The sequence below is a fragment of the Bos indicus x Bos taurus genome, chromosome 7, assembly GCF_003369695.1.
Source record: "Bos indicus x Bos taurus breed Angus x Brahman F1 hybrid chromosome 7, Bos_hybrid_MaternalHap_v2.0, whole genome shotgun sequence".
Lineage (NCBI taxonomy): Eukaryota > Metazoa > Chordata > Mammalia > Artiodactyla > Bovidae > Bos > Bos indicus x Bos taurus.
Genome location: NC_040082.1, coordinates 49,004,471 through 49,032,189, shown reverse-complemented (window position 1 = coordinate 49,032,189; position 27,719 = coordinate 49,004,471). Strand labels below are relative to the sequence as shown.

Genomic DNA, 27,719 nt, shown 5'->3' with positions numbered 1-27,719 from the left:
TCAGCTCTTTACATCAGGTGGCCAAAGTATTGGAGTTGCAGCTTCAACATCAGTCCTTCCAATGAACACTCAGGACTGATCTCCTTTAGGATGGACTGGTTGGATCTCCTTGCAGTCCAAGGGACTCTCAAGAGTCTTCTCCAGCACCACAATTCAAAAGCATCAATTCTTCAGTGCTCAGCTTTCTTTATAGTCCAACTCTCACATCCATACATGACTACTGGAAAAACCATAGCCTTGACTAGATGGACCTTTGTTGACAAAGTAATGTCTCTGCTTGACTTATGACCAAACAAAGAACAGAGGGAAGACAGGAAGACCTGTTAGGAGAAAGACTGTTGCAGGAGCTCAGGTATGAGAAAGGAGTGAGAAGTAGGGACCATCTCTATGGCCCTGACTGAGGCTGCACTTACAGTCAGTGGCTGGGCTTCCATGGTCTGCAGTCTCAGGTGGGCAACAGGCCAAGTCCTGCCCTGTCCACCTCAGTGGCCAATAGGCCACTTACATTCCAACCTGGACTGCACCAACTAGCTCTTTGCAACTTGCAAACAAAACCTAGAAATGAACTGCTTTCAAAAATTCCTGATTACATCCCTGGTTACCAGGAAACAGCAGGACAAGTTGCAAAGTCCCATCACAGGAAATAAAAAGAACGCTTCAGTGAGCGCCAGCATCTTCCCACCAGGATTCCAGCCAGCTGTCATTCATGATGCCTGGCAGAACTGAACAGGCATTAAGAATAGGAGCAGTTTCTTCAGTGCCAGATTAAACGCTTTAATCTTTCTTGTGATGCACTATGAGGCTGCCATTATCATAGGAATTTTCACTAAAGGGCTGAGAGGTTAAATAACTTGCCCAAGGTTGAGTCCAAATCTGGGGAACTGGGATTTCCACCCTGGAATACCTGCCTCTTGCAGGTCTGTGTACCATGCCCTGCCTTCGAAACCAGAACAGCAGTAGAAAAGCACCCTCATTTCCCCCCATCCCTGCAATGTTTTAGGGATACTTTTAGATTTACCAAAAAGTTGCAAGATATGACCTTTCTGTATATCACTCATTTGGTTTCCAACTCTGATGCTGGGAGGGATTGGGGGCAGGAGAAGGGGATGACAGAGGATGAGATGGCTGGATGGCATCACTGACTTGATGGACGTGAATCTTAGTCAACTCCGGGAGTTGGTGATGGACAGGGAGGCCTGGCGTGCTGCGATTCATGGGGTCACAAAGAGTCGGACATGACTGAACAACTGAACTGACTGAACTGAATGCTAGTATCTTACATTTTTAACAATTCACTTGTCAAAACTAAGGAGCACAGGTACATTACTACTAATTGGACTGCAGATTCAGATTTTTTTTTTGGCCACACTGGCCTTCACTGTGGTGTCTGGGTCTTCATTGCAGGGTGTTTGGCCTTCCTGTTGCAGAGCATGGGCTCTAGAGCACATGGGGTTTGTTGCCCTGCAGCATGCAGGATCTTAGTTCTCTGAACCAGGATCAAACCTGCCTCCCCTGCATCAGAAGGCAGATTCTTAAGCACTGGACAAGGGAAGTCCCCAGGTTAATATTTTATTAGTTTTTACACTAATGCCCTTTCAGGTCCAGGATCCAATGCCTTATTCCACCTCCTTCAGCTCTTCTGGTCTTGAGTCCTGGTTTAACTTTTGACAATTTAAATGTTGATATGTTGTAGAATGCCCTCTAACTAGATTATGGGTTTTCAGAAATTTAAACTTCAGTTGAAGTATTCATCATCTTGTCAAGTCAGAGTACTAGAAACATGATTTATCCAAGTGTTCAGCAACCCTTAATAGTTCATCTCTCCAAAGCTAACATCTTCCATGTTCCACTCTTTGGAAAGTGAGTCACTAAGCCTAGCCCACAGGTAAGTTCAATTCCTGGAAGGGGGAGCAACTATTTTTTTAGTTTTTGTAAGATTTATGCCTTCATCTTAAAATCACCTGAATCAGCATGGACTCATTTATACTTTGTGTTGTAATTACTCATTTTAAAGATGATGAACAGACTCATTTATGGCTAATCCATCACACACAGTAAGTTGGTAGGAGCCATGGCAAGACTCACCTCTTCAGGGCTCTTCCAAGTGGGATGGGAGTTGTGAATAGATGTATACCTGGGAAATGGATGCTAAACAGCAATAAAAAGCAATGAAGTACTGAAACACGTCTGCTGAGATGAACCCTGAAAGTGTTACGTCATTGTCTTGCCTCCGAGTAGAAGTCACCATCCCAGGGCCCTGGGCTAATCCTCTGCAGAACACTCAGGACCATCTGGTGCCACTGGGTCCTTGGAGTTGGATGCAGGCTTCTGGAAAGCACAAACTTTTTTATCACTGATGAAAATAGGGCTTGGTGTGTATTTGTGGGTGACTGAATCTTTATGTACTTTATGTACTGATGTGGAACAGCCTCCTAGATCTGCCAAGTGAGAAAAAGAAAAATACAAGACAGTGCACTCCCTTTCTTGCACAGAAGGTGTGGGGGGTGAGTACCCACCCACACGTGTTTATATATGGCTGTCTGGAAGGCTCTTCTGCTCAGGCTACACTGGGCTCAACAGTTTCCACTCCACTCCCGCTCTTTAAGAATTGGTCCATTTTTGGAATCAACATCTCCACTTTCAAAACAAGGTCTCCAAGGCCTTGGTCTCTTTAGATGACTGAGGCAACTAATGTCACAAACAGTAGTGTTGAGAAGACCCAACTGTAGCACCAGAATTTCACCTCTCCTTCTGTTCCTCCTCTCAGGAAACCAGTTCACAGAACACAGGCTCACCCTGTCCCAGGGCAGGGGCTGGATCAACACCTCATGTTCCTCTTTGACAGGTTATATACATTCTCTGAAGCAATGTATCTATTAAATGGCTGCTGGTTTATCAATGCACCCGTGACCTCAAGACAGCCCCATACCCTGGTTAAACACAGACAGGAAAAAGGAATCAAGTACCCCCGAGCAATGGCCCCTACATAAAGGAGAGACGACTGGAGTCAAAAACAGCTTACATCAAAGCAATTTATTAACAGAAAGCAATAATTTGAGGAGTCCTGTTCACAGACGGCGACCACGGCGACCCCCCTTCCTGCGGGTGCTGTCGGAGGGGATGGGGGTAACATCCTCTGTGGGGAGAAGAGAAAACATCATTGTCTGGAGCTGGATGGGAAGGGGCGCAGGCCGCCCGAGGCCAGTGGTCAAACAGATCAGCAGTGGATCCTACTGCTTCCCAAGTAAGTCCTCAGTATGTAGCAGATGGGTCCAGCTGACCCACGAGCTGCCTCCTCAAAACTTCTCATGTAGTTTGAACTCAAATTCCATGAAGGGGAAACTGAGGCTCAGACAGAGTAGGCAACTTGAATAGGATATCAGAGGCAGGTGACAAATCCAGGTTTCTGATACCTAGCCCACTGACTCTAGTGGAAAAATCCTCTCAAACTGAAGAACAGCTCTTTTTTAATAGGTAAAAGAAGACTGAAAATGTTTTGAAAAAAATCTTGAGAGAGAGATGGACCATCAGGTCGAGGGATCAGTACACGCTATCACAGAAACAGCAGGGAAGGGCTAACATCTTTCTAAGAGCTATAAATGGCCAGACACGAGGGTATAAACGCTATGCAAGTATAGAGAACTGCTGTGATTCCTAACCATGGGAGCCACTGCCCCCTCCATATATTTTTGTCACAATGACTAGCCCGCTCTACTAATACACAGTAGTCAGCCTCCCAAAATATTGAACACAACTCCCTTGAAAACAATAGAAAGGACAATTTATCTCCCATTAGTTCCACCAGCCACCATCAGGCACAGAAGTACAGAAATGAGACAGTGCTGTTCCAATGCAGGACATTCAGGTCAAGGTGGCATGAGTGTTCACGTAGAGAGTTTATGTCACTCGGTACCTCTTGCACACCCCATTAACAAATCTAACTGCCAAAAGTTAGCAGACCAGGGCCTATGTCCACTGCACAGACCGCATGCTTTCTGGGGTCACACCTGAAACAAAACCAAGCATCAGCCAAAGAGGGGTACTCACCAATCCGCCCAATCTTCATCCCTGAGCGGGCGAGGGCTCTGAGCGCTGACTGGGCCCCTGGTCCAGGAGTCTTGGTCCTAGAAAACGAATATCGAAATTAAGAAAAGCTTTCGGTCAAGTCATTATTTGTTGCATACCTCCCCCGCACCATGGGCCATAGTTTGTATTCTGCTCTGCCTGCAGCCTGTTTAAGGAAGTGCCCTCTTTTAAAAATATTTATTTGCAATGGAAGGATAACTGCTTTACAGTATTCTGCCAAACATAAGTGCTCCCTTTCGTCACATGCTGTGATTCTAAGTCTTTTTGGTGATCTGTCCTTTCCCACCCTCCCAAGATCAGTGGATCACTTAACAACTTCCTATCTGGTCTCACACAGCGGCCATCTTTAACAAACAAACCAACCTCAAACTCAAATCATTACTATTAAAAAGTTTTCATGCCCAGAGATGTCCCAAGCTCATTTCCACTCCAAGACCTTTTCCTTCCAGTTGTCCCTGGCTGTAATACTCTCCTCTGTCCTCCCTTCATTGGACCAATTCCTAATATCACATTAGGTCTTCATTTAAATTTTATTATCAACCCAGCCCTGACACATTTCTGCTTCCCAACATTTGCTGCAAAAAGGAACCATACGCTCCCCTGCTCTATATTGTTTAAAGCCTAACTCTGCCAGCCTGAGAGCCACAGAGGATGGAAACAATAACTGTTTTCCCTATCACTCTCTTCTAGTACTTGTAACATAGCACTTCATATGCTGTGTATGCTCAATTAACACAGTAAGTTGGGGCAGGGTGAGTGCAGAAACCAATTACAGGCACACCTCATTTAATTGTGCTTCACAAATCATGCCCTTTTTAAAAAGTCCCAGTTACATTTTTTTAAAGCAATAAAGTATTTTAAAATTAAGGTATGCTGCATTTTTTTTAAAAAGACAGGATGCTACTGCACACACAATAGGCTACAATATAGTGTAAACCTAACTCTTATACACACTGAGAAAACAGTGTTGCTCATTCTTACTGAGATACTGTTTTTATTGCAGTGGTGTCTGGAACCAAACCCACAGTATCTCTGAGGTATGCCCATATTATTTACATAGGTACCTATGATGCCTTGCCCAAGCTCAGTGGCCTCACTATCCTCCCAGCCTTACCTATTTCCTCCTGTGGCCCGGAGTTTGATGTGGAGGGCAGTGATGCCCAGCTCCTTGCATCTCTGGGCTACATCCTGGGCAGCCAACATGGCAGCATATGGAGAGGACTCATCTCGGTCAGCCTTCACCTTCATCCCACCAGTTACACGGCAGATGGTTTCCCTGGGAACAAAAGCACAGGATCCTTTCTTTCTTACCCATCAAGGATTCAGAGTGCATATCACACCCTAAAGATAAAGAGCACTACTGCCCAGGAAGGGCAGAGGATGAAGGTCAATCTGAACAAGCATCCTGATCCCACAAGACTGCCCTAGGTTCTGCAGTGATGGTGTTCACAGATCCCAGCTTAACACTGCATCAACACTTTACTCTTAGCTTTAATCTTATTACTCGAGTAATAGGAGTAATTCCTCCTCATTTTACATAAGAAGTCCACAGACTGTAAAGGCAAAAAATGTAGCTCCTTTTCTCTTAAAACCCCAGCACCTAGATTACAGTATCTGTGCACTAATCAACCAAGCACATATCCTTATCTGAACATCTTTAATAAAAATTATTTCCAGAGATCCCCTTAAAGTGCTACTCAGTTCCCTGGTCATTTCTAACCCCAGCCCTTGCTATCTGGGTCCTGTGCCTCCCCACGGGGGTTAACTCACTTGCCAGAAAGATCGGTGACGTGCACAAAAGTGTCATTGAAGGATGCAAAGATGTGGCAGACACCAAATACATTTTCTCCTTCAGCCACCTGAGGGCCGAGGCTGATGACCTGTTCTTCCTTCTTTTCCTTCCCCTTGCGAGGTGCCATTTCTTAAGGAGAAGAAAAAAAATTCCAACCTTAACAACAAAACCCCAAATGTTTACAACTCTGGGAATACTTCTTCCCCGAGAAAGGTGAGCAGGACACTGAAGAGCTCTGGCTCTCCCACTCCAGGCCGCCAGGAGCAGGAATCAGGGCTCCCAGGTGACTCCCAACCCACCCTGCCAAGAGCAGAGTGCTCCTCATCTCTGGCTTCAGGGCAACAGGCGCGTGATAGGTGTTCAGCCAACAACGATGTGCAATCCCTACCCTCATTTACTGGCTCTGAGAGACCTGCACAGAAATTGCAATGTGCCCGACTTAGCAGTCACTCCGACTTAGGAAGCACCTAACGAAAGGCCGTTTCCTCTGTATTCCCCTCACTACATCCCCACGGGATTCATGAGACGATTATTTCTACTTTCCAGATTCGACAACTTCAGAGATCAGAGGCCCGGGATGAGACTGCCCAGGAAAAAACCGGTTAAGGTGGGAACTCACATCAGACCAACTTATTACCCGACCCTTCCAAACTACGGTGTGCTGCCGGTTAAGGTAGTTGTGGTCGTGGCGCGGGGCCTACGCCTTCAAGGCTAGATCCGAACTCACCCACACTTAACAGGTTTTTTCCTAAACCAAGACCGCCGCCTCCCGAGACAGGGCGCGAAAGAGTCTGGGTCAGCCCGCCGTGCTCCTCTCGCCCGGCACTAGGTTTGTCTCCCGCAGAAAGACCTCAGCCCCAAGCCCTCGGCCCCGATGAGCCCCCGGGCCGCAGGATGCCAGCCGATTTTCCTTGTCCAGGGATCCTACCTGCGCGTCTTCTCCAGACTCCGCCACCGGAAAGAGAGGGTAGAAGGGGGCGGGGCGACGGGTCACGCTCTTGTCCCGGAAGTGCACGTCTGAGGTCACGGGGCGAGGACAGCTCCCGGAAGACGCCGATTTTAGCGTTTCCAAGGACATTAAAACGCCTGGAGAACACGGCTTACTGAAGGGAGCGCCTAAGGAGGTAAGGGCCTGGGTATCTTGACGAGCGGTCTGCTTCTAAGACTGAAGGAAGCAGCCACACGCCGTGGGTGTGGAAGGCCTGTGTTCTAAGATGGCGGTGACCGCGGCTAGACCAACTTCCACCACGCTGACCCCGGAGCCTGCTTAGCCTGAGGGCGGCAGCTCCCCTCGCGGTGCGGAGGTAAATGACAATTTGTCATTCGTCTGTCATCTCTGACTCTGCAATCCCTTCGACTGTAGCCCTCCAGGTTTCTCTGTCCATGGAATCCTCCAGGCACGGATGCTGGAATGGGTTGCCTGCCATTCTCTTCTCCAGGGGATCTTCCTGATCCAGGGATCGAACGTCTGTCTCCTGCATTGCAGGCAGATTCTTTACAGTCTGAGCCACCAAGGAAGCCCTTCTAACTACTGAGTACTTGGCAAAATAAGAATAAATTATTCAATATTTGTCATTTTATGCCAGCCTATATTCATATGCATTGCTTCATTTGATCCTCACCACAATAACAGATCAGATCAGATCGCATCAGTCGCTCAGTCGTGTCCAACTCTTTGCGACCCCCATGAATCGCAGCATGCCAGGCCTCCCTGTCCATCACCAACTTCTGGAGTTCACTGAGACTCACGTCCATCGAGTCAGTGATGCCATCCAGCCATCTCATCCTCTGTCGTCCCCTTCTCCTCTTGCCCCCAATCCCTCCCAGCATCAGAGTCTTTTCCAATGAGTCAACTCTTCGCATGAGGTGGCCAAAGTATTGGAGTTTCAGCTTTAGCATCATTCCTTCCAAAGAAATCCCAGGGCTGATCTCCTTCAGAATGGACTGGTTGGATCTCCTTGCAGTCCAAGGGACTCTCAAGAGTCTTCTCCAACACCACAGTTCAAAAGCATCAATTCTTCGGCACTCAGCCTTCTTCACAGTCCAACTCTCACATCCATACATGACCACAGGAAAAACCGTAGCCTTGACTAGACAAACCTTTGTTGGCAAAGTAATGTCTCTGCTTTTGAATATGCTATCTAGGTTGGTCATAACTTTCCTTCCACGGAGTAAGCGTCTTTTAATTTCATGGCTGCAGTCACCATCTGCGTGATTTTGGAGCCCCCCAAAATAAAGTCTGACACTGTTTCCACTGTTTCCCCATCTATTTTCCATGAAGTGATGGGACCGGATGCCATGATCTTCGTTTTCTGAATGTTGAGCTTTAAGCCAACTTTTTCACTCTCCTCTTTCACCTTCATCAAGAGGCTTTTTAGTTCCTCTTCACTTTCTGCCATAAGGGTGGTGTCATCTGCATATCTGAGGTTATTGATATTTCTCCCGGCAGTCTTGATTCCAGCTTGTGTTTCTTCCAGTCCAGCGTTTCTCATGATGTACTCTGCATAGAAGTTAAATAAATGGAGTGACAATATACAGCCTTGATGAACTCCTTTTCCTATTTGGAACCAGTCTGTTGTTCCATGTCCAGTTCTAACTGTTGCTTCCTGACCTGCATACAGGTTTCTCAAGAGGCAGGTCAGGTGGTCTGGTATTCCCATCTCTTTCAGAATTTTCCACAGTTTATTGTGATCCACACAGTCAAAGGCTTTGGCATAGTCAATAAAGCAGAAATAGATGCTTTTCTGGAACTCTCTTGCTTTTTCCATGATCCAGCTGATGTTGGCGATTTGATCTCTGGTTCCTCTGCCTTTTCAAAACCAGCTTGAATATCAGGAGGTTCACAGTTCACATATTGCTGAAGCCTGGCTTGGGGAATTTTGAGCATTACTTTACTAGTGTTTGAGATGAGTGCAATTGTGCAGTAGTTTGAGCATTCTTTGGCATTGCCTTTCTTTGGGATTGGAATAAAAACTGACCTTTTCCAGTCCTGTGGCCACTGCTGAGTTTTCCAAATTTGCTGGCATATTGAGTGCAGCACTTTCACAGCATCATCTTTCAGGATTTGGAATAGCTCAACTGGAATTCCATCACCTCCACTAGCTTTGTTCATAGTGATGCTTTCGAAGGCCCACTTGACTTCACATTCCAGGGTGTCTGGCTCTAGGTGAGTGATCACACCATTGTGATTATCTGGGTCGTGAAGATCTTTTTTGTACAGATAGATACTATTAAATAGATACTATTTGACTTTTCTTTTAAAGGAAGAGATTTTTACAAACATTTTATTGGAGTATAGATTTGGGGGTTTTGGGGGGGGTATTACAGTGTTGTGTTAGTTTCAGGTGTCCAGCAAAGTCATTCAGTTATACATATATTCATTCTTTTCCAAATTCTTTTCCTCATATAGGTTATCAGAATACTTAGTAGAGTTCCCTTTTCTATTCAGTAGGTCACTGTTGTTTGTTTTTTACTTATCTTATATATAGTAGTGCCTGCGAGCTCTGCAGCCCCACTGCCCATAGCTCACCAGGCTTCTCTGTCCATGTGATTTTCCCCTCAAGAGTACTTGAGTGGGTTGCCATGCCCTCCTCCCATGTATTATTGTGTGTACCTTAATCGCAAACCTCACTTATCCACCGCCGCCCCCCCCCCCAACCACGTTTTCCCTTTGGTGACCATAAGTTTGGTTTTTTGAAAATAATTTTATGTATTTATTACTTAATTTTTGGCAGCGCTGGGTCTTCATTGTTTTATGAGGGCTTTCTCTAGTTTCCGAAAGTGGGGGCCACAGTTCCTTGCAGAGTGTGGGCTTCTCATTGCAGTGGTTGCTCTTCTTGAGGAGCACAGGCCCTAGAACTGGGGCTCAGTAGTTGTGCTGCACTGGCTTAGTTGCCTCTAGGAATGTGGAATCTTCCCGGATCAGGGATGGAAGCTGCATCCCCTGCTTTAGCAGGTGGATTTCTATACACTGTGCCACCAGGAAGTCCCTATAAGTGTGTTTTTGATATCTGTAAGTCTGTTTCTGTTTTGTAAATAAGTTCATTTGTATCATTTCTTTAAAAAAGTTAGCAACTTTCCCCGGTAGTTCAGTGGTTAAGAATCTGCCTTTCAATGCAGGGGATTCAAGTTCCATCCCTTGTGGGGGAACTAAGATCCCACATGCTTCAGGGAAACAAAGTCTGAATGCCACAACTCCAGAGCTTGCCACAACTAGAGAGCCGTGTGGCCCATGACCCAGTGAAGAGCCTGCATACTGCTACTAAGACCTGCTGCTAAGTCACTCAGTCGTGTCCGACTCTGTGCGACCCCATGGACTGCAGCCCACCAGGCTCCTCCATCCATGGGATTTTCCAGGCAAGAGTACTGGAGTGGGGTGCCATTGCCTTCTCCGACTAAGACCTGACACAGCCAAATAAATAAATGTTTTTAAATAAAAGGAGTCATAGCACCTTAAAAAATTAGATTCCACATATGAATAATATCATATGATATTTGTCTGTGATTTACTTCAGTTCAGTTGCTCGGTCATGTCCAACTCTTTGCAACCCCATGAACTGCAGCACGCCAGGCCTCCCTGTCCATCACCAACTCCCAGAGTCCACCCAAACCCATGTCTGTTGAGTCGGTGATGCCATCCAGCCATCTCATCCTCTGTCATCCCCTTCTCCTACTACCCTCAATCTTTCCCAGCATCAGGGTCTTTTCCAGTGAGTCAGCTCTTCCCATCAGGTGGCCAAAGTACTGGAGTTTCAGCTTCAACATCAGTCCTTCTAATGAACACCCAGGACTGATCTCCTTCAGGATGGACTGGTTGGATCTCCTTGCAGTCCAAGGGACTCTCAAGAGTCTTCTCCAACACCACAATTCAAAAGCATCAATTCTTCAGCACTCAGCTTTCTTCACAGTCCAACTCTCACATCCATACATGACTACTGGAAAAACCATAGCCTTGACTAGAAGGACCTTTGTTGGCAAAGTAATGTCTCTGCTTTTGAATATGCTATCTACGTTGATTATAACTTTCCTTCCAAGGAGTAAGCGTCTTAATTTCATGGCTGCAGTCACCATCTGCAGTGATTTTGGAGCGCAGAAAAATAAAGTCAGCCACTGTTTCCACTGTTTCCCCATCTATTTCCCATGAAGTGATGGGACTGGATGCCATGATCTTCGTTTTCTGAATGTTGAGCTTTAAGCCAACTTTTTCACTCTCCACTTTAACTTTCATCAAGAGGCCCTTTAGTTCTTCTTCACTTTCTGCCATAGGGTGGTGTCATCTGCATATCTGAAGTTATTGATATTTCTCCTGGCAATCTTGATTCCAGCTTGTGCTTCTTCCAGCCCAGAGTTTCTCATGATGTACTCTGTATACAAGTTAAATAAGCAGGGTGACAATATACAGCCTTGACGTACTCCTTTTCCTATTTGGAACCAGTCTGTTGTTCCATGTCCAGTTCTAACTGTTGCTTCCTGACCTGCATACAAATTTCTCAAGAGGCAGGTCAGGTGGTCTGGTATTCCCATCTCTTTCAGAATTTTCCACAGTTTATTGTGATCCACACAGTCAAAGGCTTTGGCATAGTCAATAAAGCAGAAATAGATGTTTTTCTGGAACTTTCTTGCTTTTTCCATGATCCAGCTGATGTTGGCAATTTGATCTCTGGTTCCTCTGCCTTTTCTAAAACCTACTTGAACATCTGGAAGTTCACAGTTCACTTAATATGATGATTTTCAGGTCATCCACGCAATCCATGCAGATGGCATTATTTCATTCTTTTTCATGGTCAAGTAATACTCCAGTGTGTGTATTTACCACTTTTTATTAAGATTATCATTTTAAAATAATTTTTATGTATATATTTTTGGCTGTGCTGGGTCTTTGTGGCTGTGCAGGCTTTTCTCTAGTTGTGTTGAGCAGGGGCTGCTCTCTAGCTTCAGTGCTCGGGTTTCTCATTGTGGTGGCTTCTCTTGCTGGGGCGCACAGGCTCTAGCGGGCATGAGCTTCAGTAGATGTGGCTCCTGGGCTCTGGAGCACAGGCAAAATAGTTGTGGCACATGGGCTTAGTTGCTTCATGGCACATGGGCTCTTCCCGAATCAGGGATCGAACCAGTGTCCCCTGCATTGGCAGGTGGATTCTTTATCACTGAGCTGCCAGGGAAGCCCTACTACTTCTTTATTCATTCCCCTGTCAATGGATATTTGAGAGGCTTCCACATCTTGGCTGTGGTAAACAGTGCTGCAGTGAACACTGAGCTGCATGCATCCTTTTGAACTCTAGCTTTCTCCAGATACATGCACAGGAGAGGCACTGCTGGGTCATATGACAGCTCTGGTTTTAGTTTTTTAAGGAACGGCCATACTGTTCTCCATAGTGGCTGCACCAATTTATGTTCCCACCAACAGTGTGGGACGGTCCCCCTTTCTCCACACCCTCTCCAGCATTTATTGTTTGATGATGGCCATTCTGACCAATGTGAAGTGATACATCATTATAGTTTTGATTTGCATTTCTCTGATAATTAGTGATGTTGAGCATCTTTTTATGTGCTTTTTGGCCTTCTATATGGCTTCTTTGGGGAAATGTCTATTTAGATCTTCTGCCCATTTTTTGATTGGGTTGTGGTTTTTTTTGACATAATTCCTTGTTGGTTACTTCATTTGCAAGTGTTCTCTCCCATTGTATCAGCTGTCTTTTCATTTTGTGAATGGTTTCTTTTGCTATGCAGAAGACTGAATTTAAGGAGGTGCCATTTTAAAATTTTTGCTTTTATTTTCATTATTCTAGGAGACAGATCCAAAAAGTATTGCTGTGATTTATGCCCATGTTCTGCCTATGTTTTCCTCTAAGAGTTTATAGTGTCCAGCCTTACGTTTAAAGAAGGCGATTTTAACTGAAAATACACATTTGTGGGCAATTTGGAATTCTGACTTCAAAGTCTGTGTTTAATAACAACTTCCATATATCCCTCTAATAACACCATTGAAGGACCCTGAAGGATTGGAATGTATAGATGGAGACATGAAGAAGGGACAAAAAGTAGGCCATGGGTTGTGCTCTGTGTGTGTGTATATATGCAGAGGTGTGTGTATATTAATATATCAATACATACATGTACATATAAAGCCTACATAGAGAAATATATATATAATTTTTTAACAAAATAGCAATTAGTAACATAGCACGTGGCTCTTTGTGTACTGTAATTGATGCCATTGAACAACTTGGGCTTGATTTCAGGAAGAGCTTTTTTTAAATTTATTTATTTGTTTCTGGCTGCACTGGGTTTTCGTTGCTGCACATGGGCTTTCTCTAGTTGCAGTGAGCAGGCCGGCTCTGTAGTTTTGGTGTGCGGGCTTTTCATTGCGGTGGCTCCTCTTCCTGAGGAGCGCAGGCTCTAGGGTGCTCGGCCTTCGGTAGTTGCGGTACACCAGCTGAGTGGCTCTGCTGCATGTGGAATCTTCCTGCACCAGGGGTCAAACCCGTATTGGCAGTTCCTCTTAGCCACTGGAGGAAAGCCCAGGGAAGAACTTCTTTTTAAAAATGTAATGCCCTCTTTCCCCTCTATGAAAAGTAATTAATTAAAGAAAACCCATAGAATAGAAATATTCAGAGTGGAGAGCAAGAAGAAAAAAAGAAACGACAGTCTTACCCACCACTGTTAATACCTTGGTGTGTGTTCTTTCCAAACACCATCTCTGCACACGGGTTGGCCAAAACATTAGTTCAGGTTTTTCTGTAAGATACTGTGGAAAAACCTGAACAAATGTTTTGGCCAATCCAAGCATACAGAAGAGGCACATTTAAAAAAAAAAAAAATTGGGGTATAATTGATTTACAATGTTGTGTTAGTTTCAGGTGTACAACAAACTGAATCTGTTATACAAATACATGTGTCCACTCTTTTTTAGATTCTTTTCCCATATAGCCCATTGCAGAGTATTGAGTAGACTCCGCTGTGCCAGATAGTAGGTCCTTATTAGTTATCTATTTTATATACAGTAGTGTGTATGGAGGTACTTCTTTTTTAAAAGAAAATAACTTTACAACATTTTTCCCTGATAGTATTAAAAAAGCATGCTCATTATAAACAATCCTCACACTGCAGAAAAGAAATAGCAAAAAGTAAAAATCGTCTCTAAATTCTTTCTTCTCTAGATATCACTATTATCAAACTGGAGGATCATTCCAGAAATAATTTTGTTTACTTGTATCTGTACCTATAATATACAGTCTTATGTAAATGAAATTGTGTTCTGTATGCCATGTGGTGACTTTTTTTTCTCTCTCAACATTGTGGACATCCTCCCATAACAACAAATAGAGATCTACAACATTTTTTCACAGATATTTAATATTTCATTTATTATTTTGAATATTAAGTGCATTCATACAAATTAAAAAATTAAACATACCAGAGCTCTTCCCCTGGCATCGCCCTCTCCACTCTGTCCTAGGGCCCAGGGGGCTGAGCTGTCCTGAAAACCTCAGACTATGTCCCTGCCCTCTGGTTCTGGTTAGAACTCAGAAGAGACCAGAAGGGAGAAGCAGAGGGCAGACTTATTTCCCTGGTCTCTGTCTGCAAGCTGGCTGGGTCCTGTGACTTGGGCTTCTGTGGGATACCCCTTCTCTGTCTTCAGGTCTAGAAATACTCCCTCCATTCTCAGGAGGTGACATTACCTGCTGTTAACATCCCAGGGGCTTGTGGTTTCCCTGCATTCAGGCTGCTACAACTTTATGCCTAATTTGAATATTAAACTCTTCTCCCTTTGCTTAAGAAAAACCCTACTCCTCTCCTGTCCTGAGAAACCCAGTTCTCTTCTTTGCAAGCAACCAGGAATCGCTGTAGGTCTTCTCTGTAGCTCAGTTGGTAAAGAATTGGCCTGCAATGCAGGAGACCCTGGTTTGATTCCTGGGTTAGGAAGATCCCTTGGAGAAGGATTAGGCTTCCCACTCCAGTATTCTTGGGCTTCCCTGGTGGCTCAGCTGGTAAAGAATCCACCTACAATGAGGGAAACCTTGGGAAGATCTCCTGGAGAAGGGAAGGGCTATCCACTCCAGTATTCTGGCCTGGAGAATTCCATGGACTGTATAGTTAATGGGGTCGCAAAGAGTCGGATACGACTGAGCGACTTTCACTTTCAGGAATCCCTGTATCACATTTTTTTTTACTACCATATGATATTCCTCTCTATAGCTGTCCCACTATTTATCTAACCAGTTATGTATTGTAGGACATTTATTTCCAGAATTTTGAAATATAAATAGAAGTGTCACGAACACACTTGTGATATTCTTTCGTCGGCGTAAACTGCCAGCAGTCAAAGGCAGTATGTACTTTAAGTTTTGATATTTGTAGCTAAACTGCCCTCCAGAAAGTTGTTATCAATTTTCACTTCTGTTAAACTGAGACTCTAAATCTACCTCCTTACTGTATTGTATTTCTTCTGTAATTAGTAAAGTCAGACATGTCTTTATGGATTGTTTTGCACATTTGCATCTCTTTTGTGATTTGTCTGTTTATATCCTTGGAAAGAAAGAACCATTTTGTTCTGTAGTATTGAGTTCCCCAGTGGAGGAGGTATGTTAGCAGAGACTGGAGCATTATTGAGTAAGTTTCTGCTTTGGATAGAGTTGTCTTAAGCATGTCCCTGGTGGTCCAGTGGCTAAGAATTTGCCTTACAATGCAGGGGACATGGGTTCGATCACTGGTCAGGCAACTAAGATCCCATCTGCCGGGGATCAACTAAACCTGTGCAGCACAGCTACTGAGCTTTTGTGCCACAACTAGAAAGTTTGTGCCCTGCAACGCAAGATCCTGCATGCTGCAACTAAGACACGATTCAGCCAAATAGACAAATAAAAGAGATGTACTGAACAAACAGATCTCTAAACCTCAGTGAGGGAAGGCTTGATGAAGGGAGCACGGCTTCATATTGTGGCTAGAGGCAGCCCACAGTCACCTCAGGACAAATCTTTCCACAGGAAAGTGCCAGAAGCCTTCAAAGTCACTGTTTTCAGATTCCACTGTCATTTTATAATCAACATGTTTATTACTTCAACAGAGAGTTATTGGTTGTGGGTCCTTGGGCAAAAACTGTAACCTCTCTGGGCTTCAGCTTTGTCATCTGTGGAGTGGGATAATAACAGTATTTTTTAAAAAAGAAATGTATACTGAGACATATTTTTATAGGGGACTTAGTGCCAAGCTCTGAAACACAGCAATAATGGCTCTAAGGTAAGACTTGAGAACAGAGTAGGAATTACCTAAATGAAGGCAGGAAGAATGGCCTGAGCATGGACCCCAGTATATGAAAAGGTCCTGGGGTGGGAAGCATTTCGAGAGTTGAAGATTTAAAAACAGCTAGGCTGTTGTGTGTGAGGGCAGACGGACAGGAGGTCAGGCTGGAGGAATGTCTGGAGCCACTGTCTGAGGGCTCTCACCTCCCTTCTGCCGTGTCTGTTTTCCCCATCCCAGCCCACCCCACGTGCCGTCAATACTGTGAGCACAGGGGCTATGTCTGCCAGCACCTCCCTTGCTGATTCATGCGTTCGATGAATGCTTATTGATCACGTAGTATGTATCTCGTCCTGTTCTAGATAATGATCCATTCTATCTTGGAGTTCACCTTCTGGCAGGAAAGGCAGACATACTGTCTAAGGTAATTTTCTGTTGTGTTAGAAGATAACCAGCACTATGAAAAAAGAAGTCCAGCAAGGAAAAGTGTGTCAAGGTGTCTGAGGAAAGGGGGTGGGACAGGTAGGAAAGCGGATGGGGCATTTGCAGAATTAAATAGAGAGCCACTGACTTCCCAGGTGGTCCAGTGGCTAAATACTCCATGCTCCCAACGCAGGGGGCCTGGGTTCAATCCCTGGTCAGGGAACTAGATCCCACACGCTGTGACTAAGACCTGGCACAGCTGAGTAAGTAAAATTAATTTTAAAAATATTTAAAAAAAAGAGAGAGAGAGAGGGCAGAGTAGCCTCGTTGAGAGATTTGAGCAGAAGCATGAAGGAGGACAGGGGCAGGCCTTCCCTTTATCATCAGTAAACTAAGGGAAGATCATTACTGGCAGAGGGAGCAGTGTGTACAAAGACCCAGAGGTAGAGAAGTACCAGTGACGTACTGAAGGACGAGCAGGGCCAGGTGGCTGGATTTGGAGTGAATGAGTGAGGGGAGGTGGAGGTGTAACAATGTAACGATGAGGAAAAAAATGGTGGAGGGACCTCCCAGGCGGTCCTGGGGTAAGAATCTGCCTGTGGATGCAGGGGACATTGGCCCCCTGGTCCGGGAAGGTTCACATGCCATGGGAGGACAAAGCCCATGCGCCACAACCAGTAAGTCTGCACGCCGCAGCTACTGAGGCCCCCACGCCTGGAACCTGTGCTCCTGCAACAAAAGCAGCCCCCACACCTCAACGAACAGTAACCCCCCACTCACCACAACTAGAGAAAGCCCTTGCACAGCTATGAAGACCCAGCACAGCCAAAATTTTTTTTAAAAAACTTAGAAAAAGAAAAGAGAATGAGTGGCAGGGGCAGATTATATAGGCCTTTAGGTCATTGTAAGGATTTTGGCTTTTGCTCTGAGTAAAAGCACTGGAAGGTTTTGGGCAGAGAAGTGATGGAATGTGACTCATGTTTTAATAGGATCAGCACGGATGCTCTGTGGAGGCTAGTCTCTCAGTGGGGTGGCGTGAGGGACTACAGTGGAAGCAGGGGTCGCGGTTAAGAGGTGAAACATGGTTGGTCGGTGAGACCAAAGTGGCATTAGTTGAGATAGAAGGAAGTGCTCAAAATTTGGTTATATTTTGAAAGGGGATCCAACAGGATTCCCTGGCAGATGAAACCCGGGCCATGAGAGAAAGGGCTGGCAAAGCTGCCTCCAGCGTTTAAGGCTGGAGGAACTGGAAGGACAGAGTCGCCATCAGCTGGGATAGGGAGGCTGCATGCACACATGCTCCGTGGCTCAGTCGTGTCCGACTCTCTGTGACCCCGTAGAGTGTAGCCCGCCGGACTCCTTCATCCATGGGATTTTCCAGGCAAGAATACTGGAGCAGGTTGCTATTTCCTTCTCCAGCAAATCTTCCTGACCCAGGGATCAAATCCACATCTCTTGCATCTCCTGCATTGCCAGGTGGATTCTTTACTACTGCGCCACTTGGGAAGTCCTGGGGAGGCTGAGGGTGGAGTAAATTTTGGGAGGAATATTAGGTGTTCAGTCTTAGGCCTGAGTTTGAGATGTTTGTTATATATCTTAAGTGGAGATGTCAAGAAAGTTTTGGGGGTAGATGAGTCTGGAATTTAGGCAAGGCTTTCGGATGGAGGTGTACATTTGGGAGTCTTCTGCATCCTGATGATATTTAAAATTATGAGACTGTTTGTGACCACTCAGGAGCTGAGTGTAGATAGAGAAGAGATCCAGGGACTGAACTTCAAAGTGTGGGGATGAGGGAAAGAGATAGCCAAGGAAGAAGCAGCAGGGAGCAGTGAGATGGGAGGAAAACCCAGCCAGGGAATGCCCAGAAAGCTGGGAGAGGGAAGGGAGGCCAGGAGGAGGGAGTGGGGGCTATGTCCACATGAAGAGAGGTTGAGGGAGATGTGGACCGAGAGTGACCACTGGTGTAGCAGCTCGGAGGCCACTGGGGACCTTGGCGAGTGGTCAGGGTGTGTGTGGCAGGGGCAGGGGAGGGGAGTGCAAAAGCTTGAATGGAGTTGATTGAAGAAAGAAAGAGACGGAGGTACAGACGGTGCTTAAATTTTACTGCGAAGGTGTGCCGAAGGGCAGAATGAACAAGCAGGATCAAGAGGTTCTTTTTCTTCTTCCTACTTTAATAAAACAGAAAAATATCAGTAACAGATATTTGTATGCCAGTGGGAATGGTCTAGTAGAGAGTGGAAAAAGCTGATGGAGCTGTGTCCCTGAGTAGGAAGAGGTGACCGACTCTAGTGCACAGATGGAGGTAGCAGCTTTAGAGAGGAGCGTGGATAGCCGATCTGTGCAAACGGGGAGAGGGGTGGGGCTGGAGGGTGAGCACGTGGGAGTGGAGCCTGACAATGTTCTAGTCAGGGAAGTGGGGCGAGAACAGATGTGAGGCTGGGGGTGGGCGAATATTGAAGTTTGGTGGTGAGAGAAGGTTTGAAACTTCACCAAGAGCTAGAGGGAAGAGAGGGTGATTCTGGGCCTTGCTTAAAGGTCCACTCGATGTTTTCTCAGCCATGTTCAGCTGCTTGGATGTAGGCAAAGGGTCAGCAGAGGGTTGGATTTCACTGGGGTTGCAGTTTTGCCAAGAGAAGACAACTTGGGAGAGGAACAGGGGATTGGAAGGTGAATGTATCAAAACTGTGACTGCCACTGAGCAGGTGCTAAAACTGGGGTAACTGGGGTAGAGAGAGCATCAGGGGTGAGGGACAGCAGGAAGATGGTGGGAAAAATGGATTTGAGGGCCCAATGGGGCAAGGGAGGGCTGAAGTCCAGGTACCAGCTGATACTTTGAGATGGAGGTCAAGGATGGGGGTGCGGGGGGCATGAGATTGAGATAACAGTTTGGGGCGGAGTTTCAGACCTTGGCAGTGAGTGGTTGACATTGGGGCGGAGGGGATAATATCCTTAGGGACAGGTCAAGGGACCAGAGGCCTGGGTGATGGCAGCAGCATCTCTGTGAATATTGGAATAACCAGGAACTACAACAGGAACAAACTGGTTGAGGGTGGTACCGCGGCCAGGGGCAAGCCCTCAGAGACGGGAGGCTGTGGCCCAGAGGGTGGAAGACGTCTGCCCCGAGGTGGAGGCCTGGGTGCTGCAGTGCGGAGACAGGATTCAAAACGGGCATCCTTTGGGGAGGAGGGACAGAGAACGGCCTGAAAGGGACAATGAAGAGCAGGGAGAACAGCCCGTGGTTTCTCTCTCCCCTCTTCCCTTTTCTCTCCTGTCCCCAGGCTGTAGAAGAGAAAGCCACTGGGAGGCCTGCAGGGGAATGCGTTGTCCTCAGAGGAGAGCAGACATCCCAGGGCAAGACGAGCGCTTTCAGAGAAGGGTTCCGCTGTAGGTGTTCTGTCGACGGGGGCGCTGGGGAGGGGCTGCCTAGGGCCCATAGGGAGCAGAGTGCTGGGCCAAGGGAGGCCCTGGGTGCCAGGTGGAGGAGAAAGGCAGCGTGAGACCAGTGACCCAGCACTGCAGCTATTCCATGAATGACGGCGGCACCAAGCCCTTCCATCAAAGACGCACTAAAGTCAGACCCCGTGCCCATGACTTGCATGTATATTCTCATTGAATCCTCCCGATAACTCTGCGAAGCAGCAATGTTTGTCCCCTCATTTTACAGCTAAGGAAACTAGTTAGCAGCCAACAGCCGTCAACAGTGGTACTGGGACTGCGGCCCAGACAGTCTGACTCCAGAGCCCCAATACTTTTAATCTCAGATCCAGGCTTTTTTTTTTTTTTTAACGTATTTGTCGAGTGGATGAAAGAGGAACTGGGAATTAACCTCGAGAAATCCAAGCCTATTCCTGCACCCTGGAGCACAACCTGGAAGCCCCCCTGCTTCCCTTTCTTCGCAGCAGAGTGTATTTTAATTTGCCCGTGGGCTTCATTCTTTGGAGGGAAGTTCTGCTGGAGGGAGCAAGGGGGATAGTGGGCAGAGGAAGCTGTGGCCCAGAGAGGGAGTGTTAGCTCACCAGAGAAACATTGCCGGACGTCAGAGAGTAACTGCAGCTCAGTGGGAGCTGGGGCTCAAAGATGGGGCCCAGCCTGAAGCAGCACCCTGAATCCTTCCTGGAAACCCTCAGTTTCCATCTTCCACCGGTTGTGACCCACCTGCTTTGGATTTTTACAGAACTCACCTGAGCTTATGGGACTGAACTCTGCCAGTACTTAGCATACAGAGGGGAGAGTTACAGGGTCTGCTATCATTGTCTTTGTCTAGGACTTCCCAGGGGGTTCATTGGTTAGGACTCCATGATTCCACTGCAGGGGGCCTGGGTTTGATCCCTAGTCAGAGAATTAAGGTTCCCACAGCACAGAAAAAAATATTGTACAAAACAAATGCTAAAAAAAAGTCTTTGTCTAAGGAGGAATATAGATGTGAGAGTTGGACCATAAAGAAGGCTGAGGACCGAAGAACTGATGCTTTTGAACTATGGTGTTGGAGAAGACTCTTGAGAGTCCTTTGGACAGCGAGGAGATCAAACCAGCCAATCTTAAAGGAACTCAATCCTGAATATTCATTGGCAGGACTGATGCTGAAGCTGAAGCTCCAATACTTTGGCCACCTGATGCGAAGAACTAACTCATTTGAAAAGACCATGATGCTGGGAAAGATTGAGGGCAGGAGGAGAAGGGGGCAACAGAGGATGAGATGGTTGGATGGCATCACTAGCTCAATGGACATGAGTTTGAGCAAGCTCCGGGAGTTGGTGATGGACAGGGAGGCCTGGTGTGCTGCAATCCATGGGGTCACAAAGGGTCAGACACGACTGAGCGACTGAACAGTAACAACAAAGGATAAATACGGGCAAGAAACAACAGTGTGTGCATCAGGTTTAGCAACAGGCGGTGAGGGGGCCTATGGGGTCCCCGGGGGCAGCTCTGGCTTGGTCAGGGGCCTCCAGGCAGGTGCCTAGAGTAGGGGTGCAGAGGACGAGCAAGGGTCAGCCAAGACAGAAAGAAGAAGGTGGGGAGAGCTCCCAGGCTGAGATAACAGCCTGTGGGAAGCTTGAAGTGTGGGGAGGTGGGCCCTCAGGGCTTCGGGGTTAGGCCTCTGTGCTGTTGGGGAGAGGCTGAGGGCCTTGACGGGCAATGAGCAGCTCCTCCACTCCTAGGCCTAGCCATTTCTGCTGGGTGAGGATGGTCCCAAAGAAAGGCAGTGCCAAAGAATGCTCAAACTACCGCACAATTGCACTCCTCTCACACGCTAGTAAAGTAAAGCTCAAAATTCTTCAAGCTAGGCTTCAGCAATACGTGAACCGTAAACCGCCAGATGTTCGAGCTGGTTTTAGAAAAGGCAGAGGAACCAGAGATCAAATTGCCAACATCCGCTGGATCATGGAAAAAGCAAGAGAGTTCCAGAAAAGCATCTATTTCTGCTTTATTGACTATGCCAAAGCCTTTGACTGTGTGGATCACAATAAACTGTGGAAAATTCTGAAAGAGATGGGAATACCAGACCACCTGACCTGCCTCTTGAGAAACCTGTATGCAGGTCAGGAAGCAACAGTTAGAACTGGACATGGAACAACAGACTGGTTCCAAATAGGAAAAGGAGTACATCAAGGCTGTATATTGTCACCCTGCTTATTTAACTTGTATGCAGAGTACATCATGAGAAACTCTGGGCTGGAAGAAGCACAAGCTGGAATCAAGATTGCCGGGAGAAATATGAATAACCTCAGATATGCAGATGACGCCACTCTTATGGCAGAAAGTGAAGAGGAACTCAAAAGCCTCGTGATGAAAGTGAAAGAGGAGAGTGAAAAAGTTGGCTTAAAGCTCAACATTCAGAAAACTGAGATCATGGCATCTGGTCCCATCACTTCATGGGAAATAGATGGGGAAACAGTGGAAACAGTGTCAGACTTTATTTTTTGGGGCTCCAAAATCACTGCAGATGGTGATTGCAGCCATGAATTAAAAGATGCTTACTCCTTGGAGGAAAGTTATGACCAACCTAGATAGCATATTAAAAAGCAGAGACATTTCTTTGCCAACAAAGGTCTGTCTAGTCAAGGCTGTGGTTTTTCCAGTAGTCCTGTATGGATGTGAGAGTTGGACTGTGAAGAAGGCTGAGCACCGAAGAATTGATGCTTTTGAGATGTGGTGTTGGAGAAGACTCTTGAGAGTCCCTTGGACTGCAGGAGATCCAACCAGTCCGTTCTAAAGGAGATCAGTCCTGGGATTTCTTTGGAAGGAATGATGCTAAAGCTGAAACTCCAGTACTTTGGCCACCTCATGCGAAGAGTTGACTCATTAGAAAAGACGCTGATGCTGGGAGGGATTGAGGGCAGGAGGAAAAGGGGACGACAGAGGATGAGACGGCTGGATGGCATCACGGACTAAATGGACATGAGTTTGAGTGAGCTCCAGGAGTTGGTGATGGACAGGGAGGCCTGGCGTGATGCAATTCATGGGGTCACAAAGAGTCGGACACGACTGAGCGACTGAACTGAACTGAACTGAGGATGGTCAGGGTGGGGTCCCAGGGAGCTGCCCCGCCCACCGTGAGGACTGCAGAGGGCTGGAATGATGTCTTTCCCCTGGGTGTCCACTAGATGGTGCCCGATCACCAGGCCTCTGGGGGGACAGAAAGGCTTTGGCTGGGGCTGGTACACTGGAGTGAGGAGTGGGGCGGCGGTAAGCTTTGTAATATCCGAGCCCCGAGCTTGCTTGGGGAGTGTAAACGTAAGTCAGCGTGTGTGTAAATCTTCACGTTTGTCAGGATATCTACTTGGGACACGGCTGTGATTCGGCTTTGGTGTACATTCTCCCTTAGGGCCTTGTCACAGCTCAGGAGCTCAGACTATTACTTCTCCAAAGTGGAACTGAGACAGAAGAAGGTTAGTGCCATGCCCAAGGTCACTTGGCTGGTTCAAAGTGGAGTAAATAGTGATTGCCACCAGGCGTCCTAGGACAGATACCAGCCACGTGGCAGGACCCACTGGTGAAGGACTTGCTCTGAGTCACTCTGAATGGAAGAACAGAGTCCAATGGGTTGGTGGTACCGGGATACGAATCCTGGGCATTTATCCATTTAGCATGTTTGTTGAACACCTACTACCATGTGCCAGGCACCGTGCTGGGCATTGGTGAACAATAAAGCAACTGGTAACAGACATGGAGGCTGTCAGGGAGACAGCCGGAGTTAGCCAGCTGATAAGCAGACCCAAGAAGGTTGGGGGGTTGGTGAGGGAGCCTCAGTCTTAGAAGGGCAGCAACAGGACTCAGGGTCAGAAGGTGCAACCATGAGGCGGGCAGAGAAACAGTTGAAGCAGAGGCTACAGCTCATGCAAAAGCTGCCAAGGCGGAAAAGTGTTGAGCGACTGCAGGGAGATGGGGGGCTTGGGGGGAGAGGGGAGGGAGGGGAGGTCATCCCTGGGGCGGAGTTGGGGGGTGGGGGGAGAGGGTGTCTGACGACTCTGGTGAGGGGTGTGTATTATCATCTACATACCGTAAGAAGGGAGAGGAGCTTTAAGTAGGGCTTGCACAGTGTGATTTGCGTTTCAAAGTCCACTCTGGCTTTGTTTAGGATTCGGGTGAAGATGACCACACAGGTGAGAGAAGATGGTGGCTCAGAGCATGCTGGCAGCTGCAAAGGTGGAGGACAGTGTCTAGGTTTGAGAGGTACTTTGGAAGTAGAATCAGCAGGATTTTCAGATGGATTGCATGCAGGGGTGAGGATGATTCCAGGTTCCAAGCATGAGCAACGGGTGGACAGTGGGGCCATTTCCCAAGGTGGGAGAGCCTGGGGGAGGGCCTGAGCTGGGTGGAAGATGGGAAACAAGGTCAGGCTCTGTTATTTTTGAAGCCATCCCTGTGAAATCCTAGTAGAAAGATGGGGCAGGCAGTTGGGGCTCGTTGGAAAGGTTGAGGCCGCTGAAATAATCTCCAGAGCCTCTGTTGTTCATTGTTCAGTCGCTAGATAGCGTCCGACTCTTTGTGATCGCATGGACTGCAGCACACCAGGCTTCCCTGTCCTTCAGTATCTCCAGGAGTTTGCTCAAAGTCATGTCCCTTGAATCAGTGATGCCATCCAACCATCTCATCCTGTCACCCCCTTCTCCTCCTCCTGCCTTCAATCTTTCCTGGCATCAGGGTCTTTTCCAGTGAGTCAGTCAGGAGTCTGTATATTGTGCTTATTACTTATTAGTTTAAAAATATTTATTTATTTGGCTGCACCTAGACTTAGTTGCAGTGCTTGGGATCTGTCTTTGTTGCAGCACGCACACTCTTAGTTGCAGCATGTGGGATCTAGTTCCCTGACCAGGAATTGAACCTGGATCCCCTGCTTTGGGAGCATGGAGTCTTAAACACTGGACCACCAGGGAAGTCCCTAGATTGAACTTAATGTCAAGGGACTGGATGAGCTCACTCAGCCCAAAGTCCAGGCAGCTCAATAATGGGAGACTGTGAGGAAAGCCCCATGGCTTCAGGTGTGATGGGCAGCCTTCTGGATGTATTGATGACTGGTGGAGAGGGGCGGCCTCTGTGAGGGTGGTGCAAGGAAATGGCCCCTGAGGATGTGAAAGACCAGGATTCAGGTGGCCCTGGGGCCACGTGGAGGAGCCGGACTTGCTGACTCTGCCTCTTTGTCTGCTGAGACCTTCCTTCCCAGGAGCGCTTCCCCCACCACCATCTGGCAGATGGCCCCGGGGACACAGACCCTGGTCCCGGGCTAGGGGGGAGGGCGGCTTCTGGGATGGGGCTGTAATTTCAGTTGGGGGCCGGGCTCCTGGGTTTCAGTGCCACCTGGTGTGAGGTTCCTCTTTCTGGCACCTCCCCCACGACTGTCTCTGCTGACCGCCCCACCCCCCTGCTGCAGTTAGTGAGCCTCCTGCAGAGGAGGGGAGGCGGGCCAGGCCCAGTGAGTGCTCCCACCTGGAAGGGGCTGCCAAGTTTAATTAGTGCTTGTGAAGCCTTGGTATCTGCCTCTGAGAGCACCACCTCCCTCTCCCTGGACTTTCATCTTTGAAATTTCCCCACCAGCCTGGATGAAAGGGCCAGGGAGGGGCCAGGTATTAATAGTAATTATTAGTTTCACAAATAAAGAGGAGAAACGGGATTATCTCCGAGCCCAGCCAACTCGTTCGCCCCTCTTTGTGTGCCTGTCTCTCCTTCCTCTGGCTCCATTTCCTTTCTCTTTGCACTTTTCCTCCTCTTCCCCTCTCCTCCCTGCCTCCGGGCCTTGCCTCTTCTGTCTGTCCCCATCTCAAGGCCTCAGGATCCGCTTGCCCCCCTCAGTCTCTCAGCTCTCTGTGTTGGGATATCCGGAGCACCAGGACATTCAGGGAGCACTCCTGTGCTTCTCTGGGGTGCAGAGGCAGAGGGAGAGGCAACGTAGCGGGGAGATGGGGTAGAAGGGTGTCTGTGTCCATTCATTTATTCACTCACTGTTTTCCAAATAGCTACTGAACATCTGCCATGGCCAAAGCACTGGACTGGGCCCTTAGGACTCAGTGCTGGACAGGACAGACACGGCCCTGCCCTGGGGATCTCCCGGGGAGGCTAGGTAGTAAACAGTAAGCTGACAAGTTACACTTGAGGGCATAGATAGATGCCTGCTAGGAAGGGATAAACAGCAGCTATGATGCAGAGCTAAGGGTGGGGGCCCCGTGAGGCTGGGGGATGAGGGACGCATCCCCCTGAGGAGGTGGCGTTCCAGCTGAGAGCTCAACAATGAGAAGGACCTCATGAGAGAATTGTTGAGAAAAGTGTTCAGGGCAGGGAGAACAGCCTTTGCAAAAGCCTGGGGTGAAGACCTCAGAGGTGGACCTTGTGAGAATATGAAAGGAGGATGAGGTGGCAAGAGGTGGGGTCCAGAGAGCGAGGCTGAGGTGCGCTGGGGCGGGTGGGCCCACAGCCGGGCCCCTGTGCACTAAGCGGGGCTCTGTACCTCACTGAATGTCCTGCTGTCCCTGGTTTGGAACTCTTAATTTACTAATTTATTTGGCTTCATCAGGTCTTAACTGTGGCATGCGGAATCTTTCACGTGGCTCATGGGCTCCGGAGTGCTCAGAGGCTCAGTAGTTGTGGCACGGGGACTCAGTTGCCCTACAGCATGTGGGACCTTAGTGAAAGTGAAGTCGCTCAGTCGTGTCCGACTCTTTGCGACCCCATGGGCTGTAGCCTATCAGGCTCCTCCGTCCATGGGATTTTCCAGGCAACAGTGCTGGAGTGGATTGCCATTTCCTTCTCCAGGGGATCTTCTCGACCCAGGAATTGAACCCGGGTCTCCCGCATTGCGGGCAGACGCTTTACCGTCTGAGCCACCAGGGAAGGCCCGTCCCCGACAAGGGATGGAACTTGTGTCCCTTGCATTGGAAGGCAGATTCTTAACCACTGGACCACCAGGGAAGTCCCTTTGGAGTTCTTCATTTTTAAGCAAGGGGTTCTTCTATGTTTGCATTTTGTACTGGGCCTCATCAATATGTAGCTGTCCCTGCTTGGGGAGGTCAGCAAAAGAAGTGACTTAAAAAAAAAAAAAAAGTAAACGTGTATAGAAATATGAAGGCTGGTGGGCTGGTGTTTGGTGAATGAATGAATGAACGGAGGAATTTGGGTGCACATGTGTGTGAGCTTACCTATGAGGCTGTCACCGGGCCATGTAGGCCTGGCCAGGAACGCTGCTGACACACAGCCGTGGCCCTGTCGTGCTCCCGAGTCCTGCAGCGCCTGCTACATTTCTCAGGGCCGTTGCCAGAGAGGCTCCAGGGGCTAAGCCCAAAGCGGCACCAAGCCCAAAGTGGCACTGTGAACAGGGCTGGTGTGGCCAGGCTTCTTCCAGGCCCCGTTTGGGGAAATAAGGTGACTCCTCTACCCCAGCTGGAGGCAGCCCTGTCTTCCCTGTGAGACCCGAGACTTTGGAGCCAGAAAGATTTGAGTTCAAATTGCCTTCACATCCTCACAAGTGGGTGTGTGGATGCAGATAACTGGACTTTGGGCAGGTGATTTGCTTCTTCAGTCCTCAGTTTCCTCATCTGTAGCATGGGGATCACTACTTAGAATTTCTGAGACGATTCAATGTGGTAACGAAAGGGAAGATTTTGGCAGAGTCAGAGCTTGGTGAATATTTGTAATAATAATAGTTTTTATACCCATACAGTCTCTGGAGACTTGGGTAAAGATTTGCTTC

At 47.6% G+C, this 27,719-nt stretch overlaps 1 protein-coding gene across 2 annotated transcripts; it reads right to left on the bottom strand.

Moving 5' to 3' along the window:
• Window positions 1-3,014: 3,014 nt before the first annotated feature.
• Window positions 3,015-7,065, bottom strand: RPS14 (ribosomal protein S14). 2 transcript variants are annotated; one of them, XM_027545949.1, is made up of 5 exons: window positions 6,807-7,065; window positions 5,857-6,007; window positions 5,201-5,362; window positions 4,048-4,124; window positions 3,015-3,136 (listed from the first exon to the last, which is right to left on the bottom strand). In XM_027545949.1, the coding sequence occupies exons 2-5, from the start codon at window positions 6,003-6,005 to the stop codon at window positions 3,069-3,071; spliced, it is 456 nt and encodes a 151-aa protein (XP_027401750.1). In that variant the 5' UTR covers window positions 6,006-6,007; window positions 6,807-7,065; the 3' UTR covers window positions 3,015-3,068. The 2 variants fall into 2 exon arrangements, with proteins under 2 accessions (XP_027401750.1, XP_027401751.1); XM_027545950.1 differs by having other exon boundaries at window positions 6,606-6,847.
• Between the last annotated feature and the right edge of the window lie 20,654 nt (window positions 7,066-27,719).

Bases quoted from the DNA above. Each gene is read 5' to 3' on its own strand.
- RPS14 (XM_027545949.1), bottom strand. From the start codon at position 6,005: ATGGCACCTCGCAAGGGGAAGGAAAAGAAGGAAGAACAGGTCATCAGC. The intron at 5,363-5,856 runs GTGAGTTAACCC...TTTTGTTCCCAG, and splicing joins GTCACCGATCTTTCTGGCAA to GGAAACCATCTGCCGTGTAA. The intron at 4,125-5,200 runs GTAAGGCTGGGA...TTCGTTTTCTAG, and splicing joins CGGGCCACAGGAGGAAATAG to GACCAAGACTCCTGGACCAG.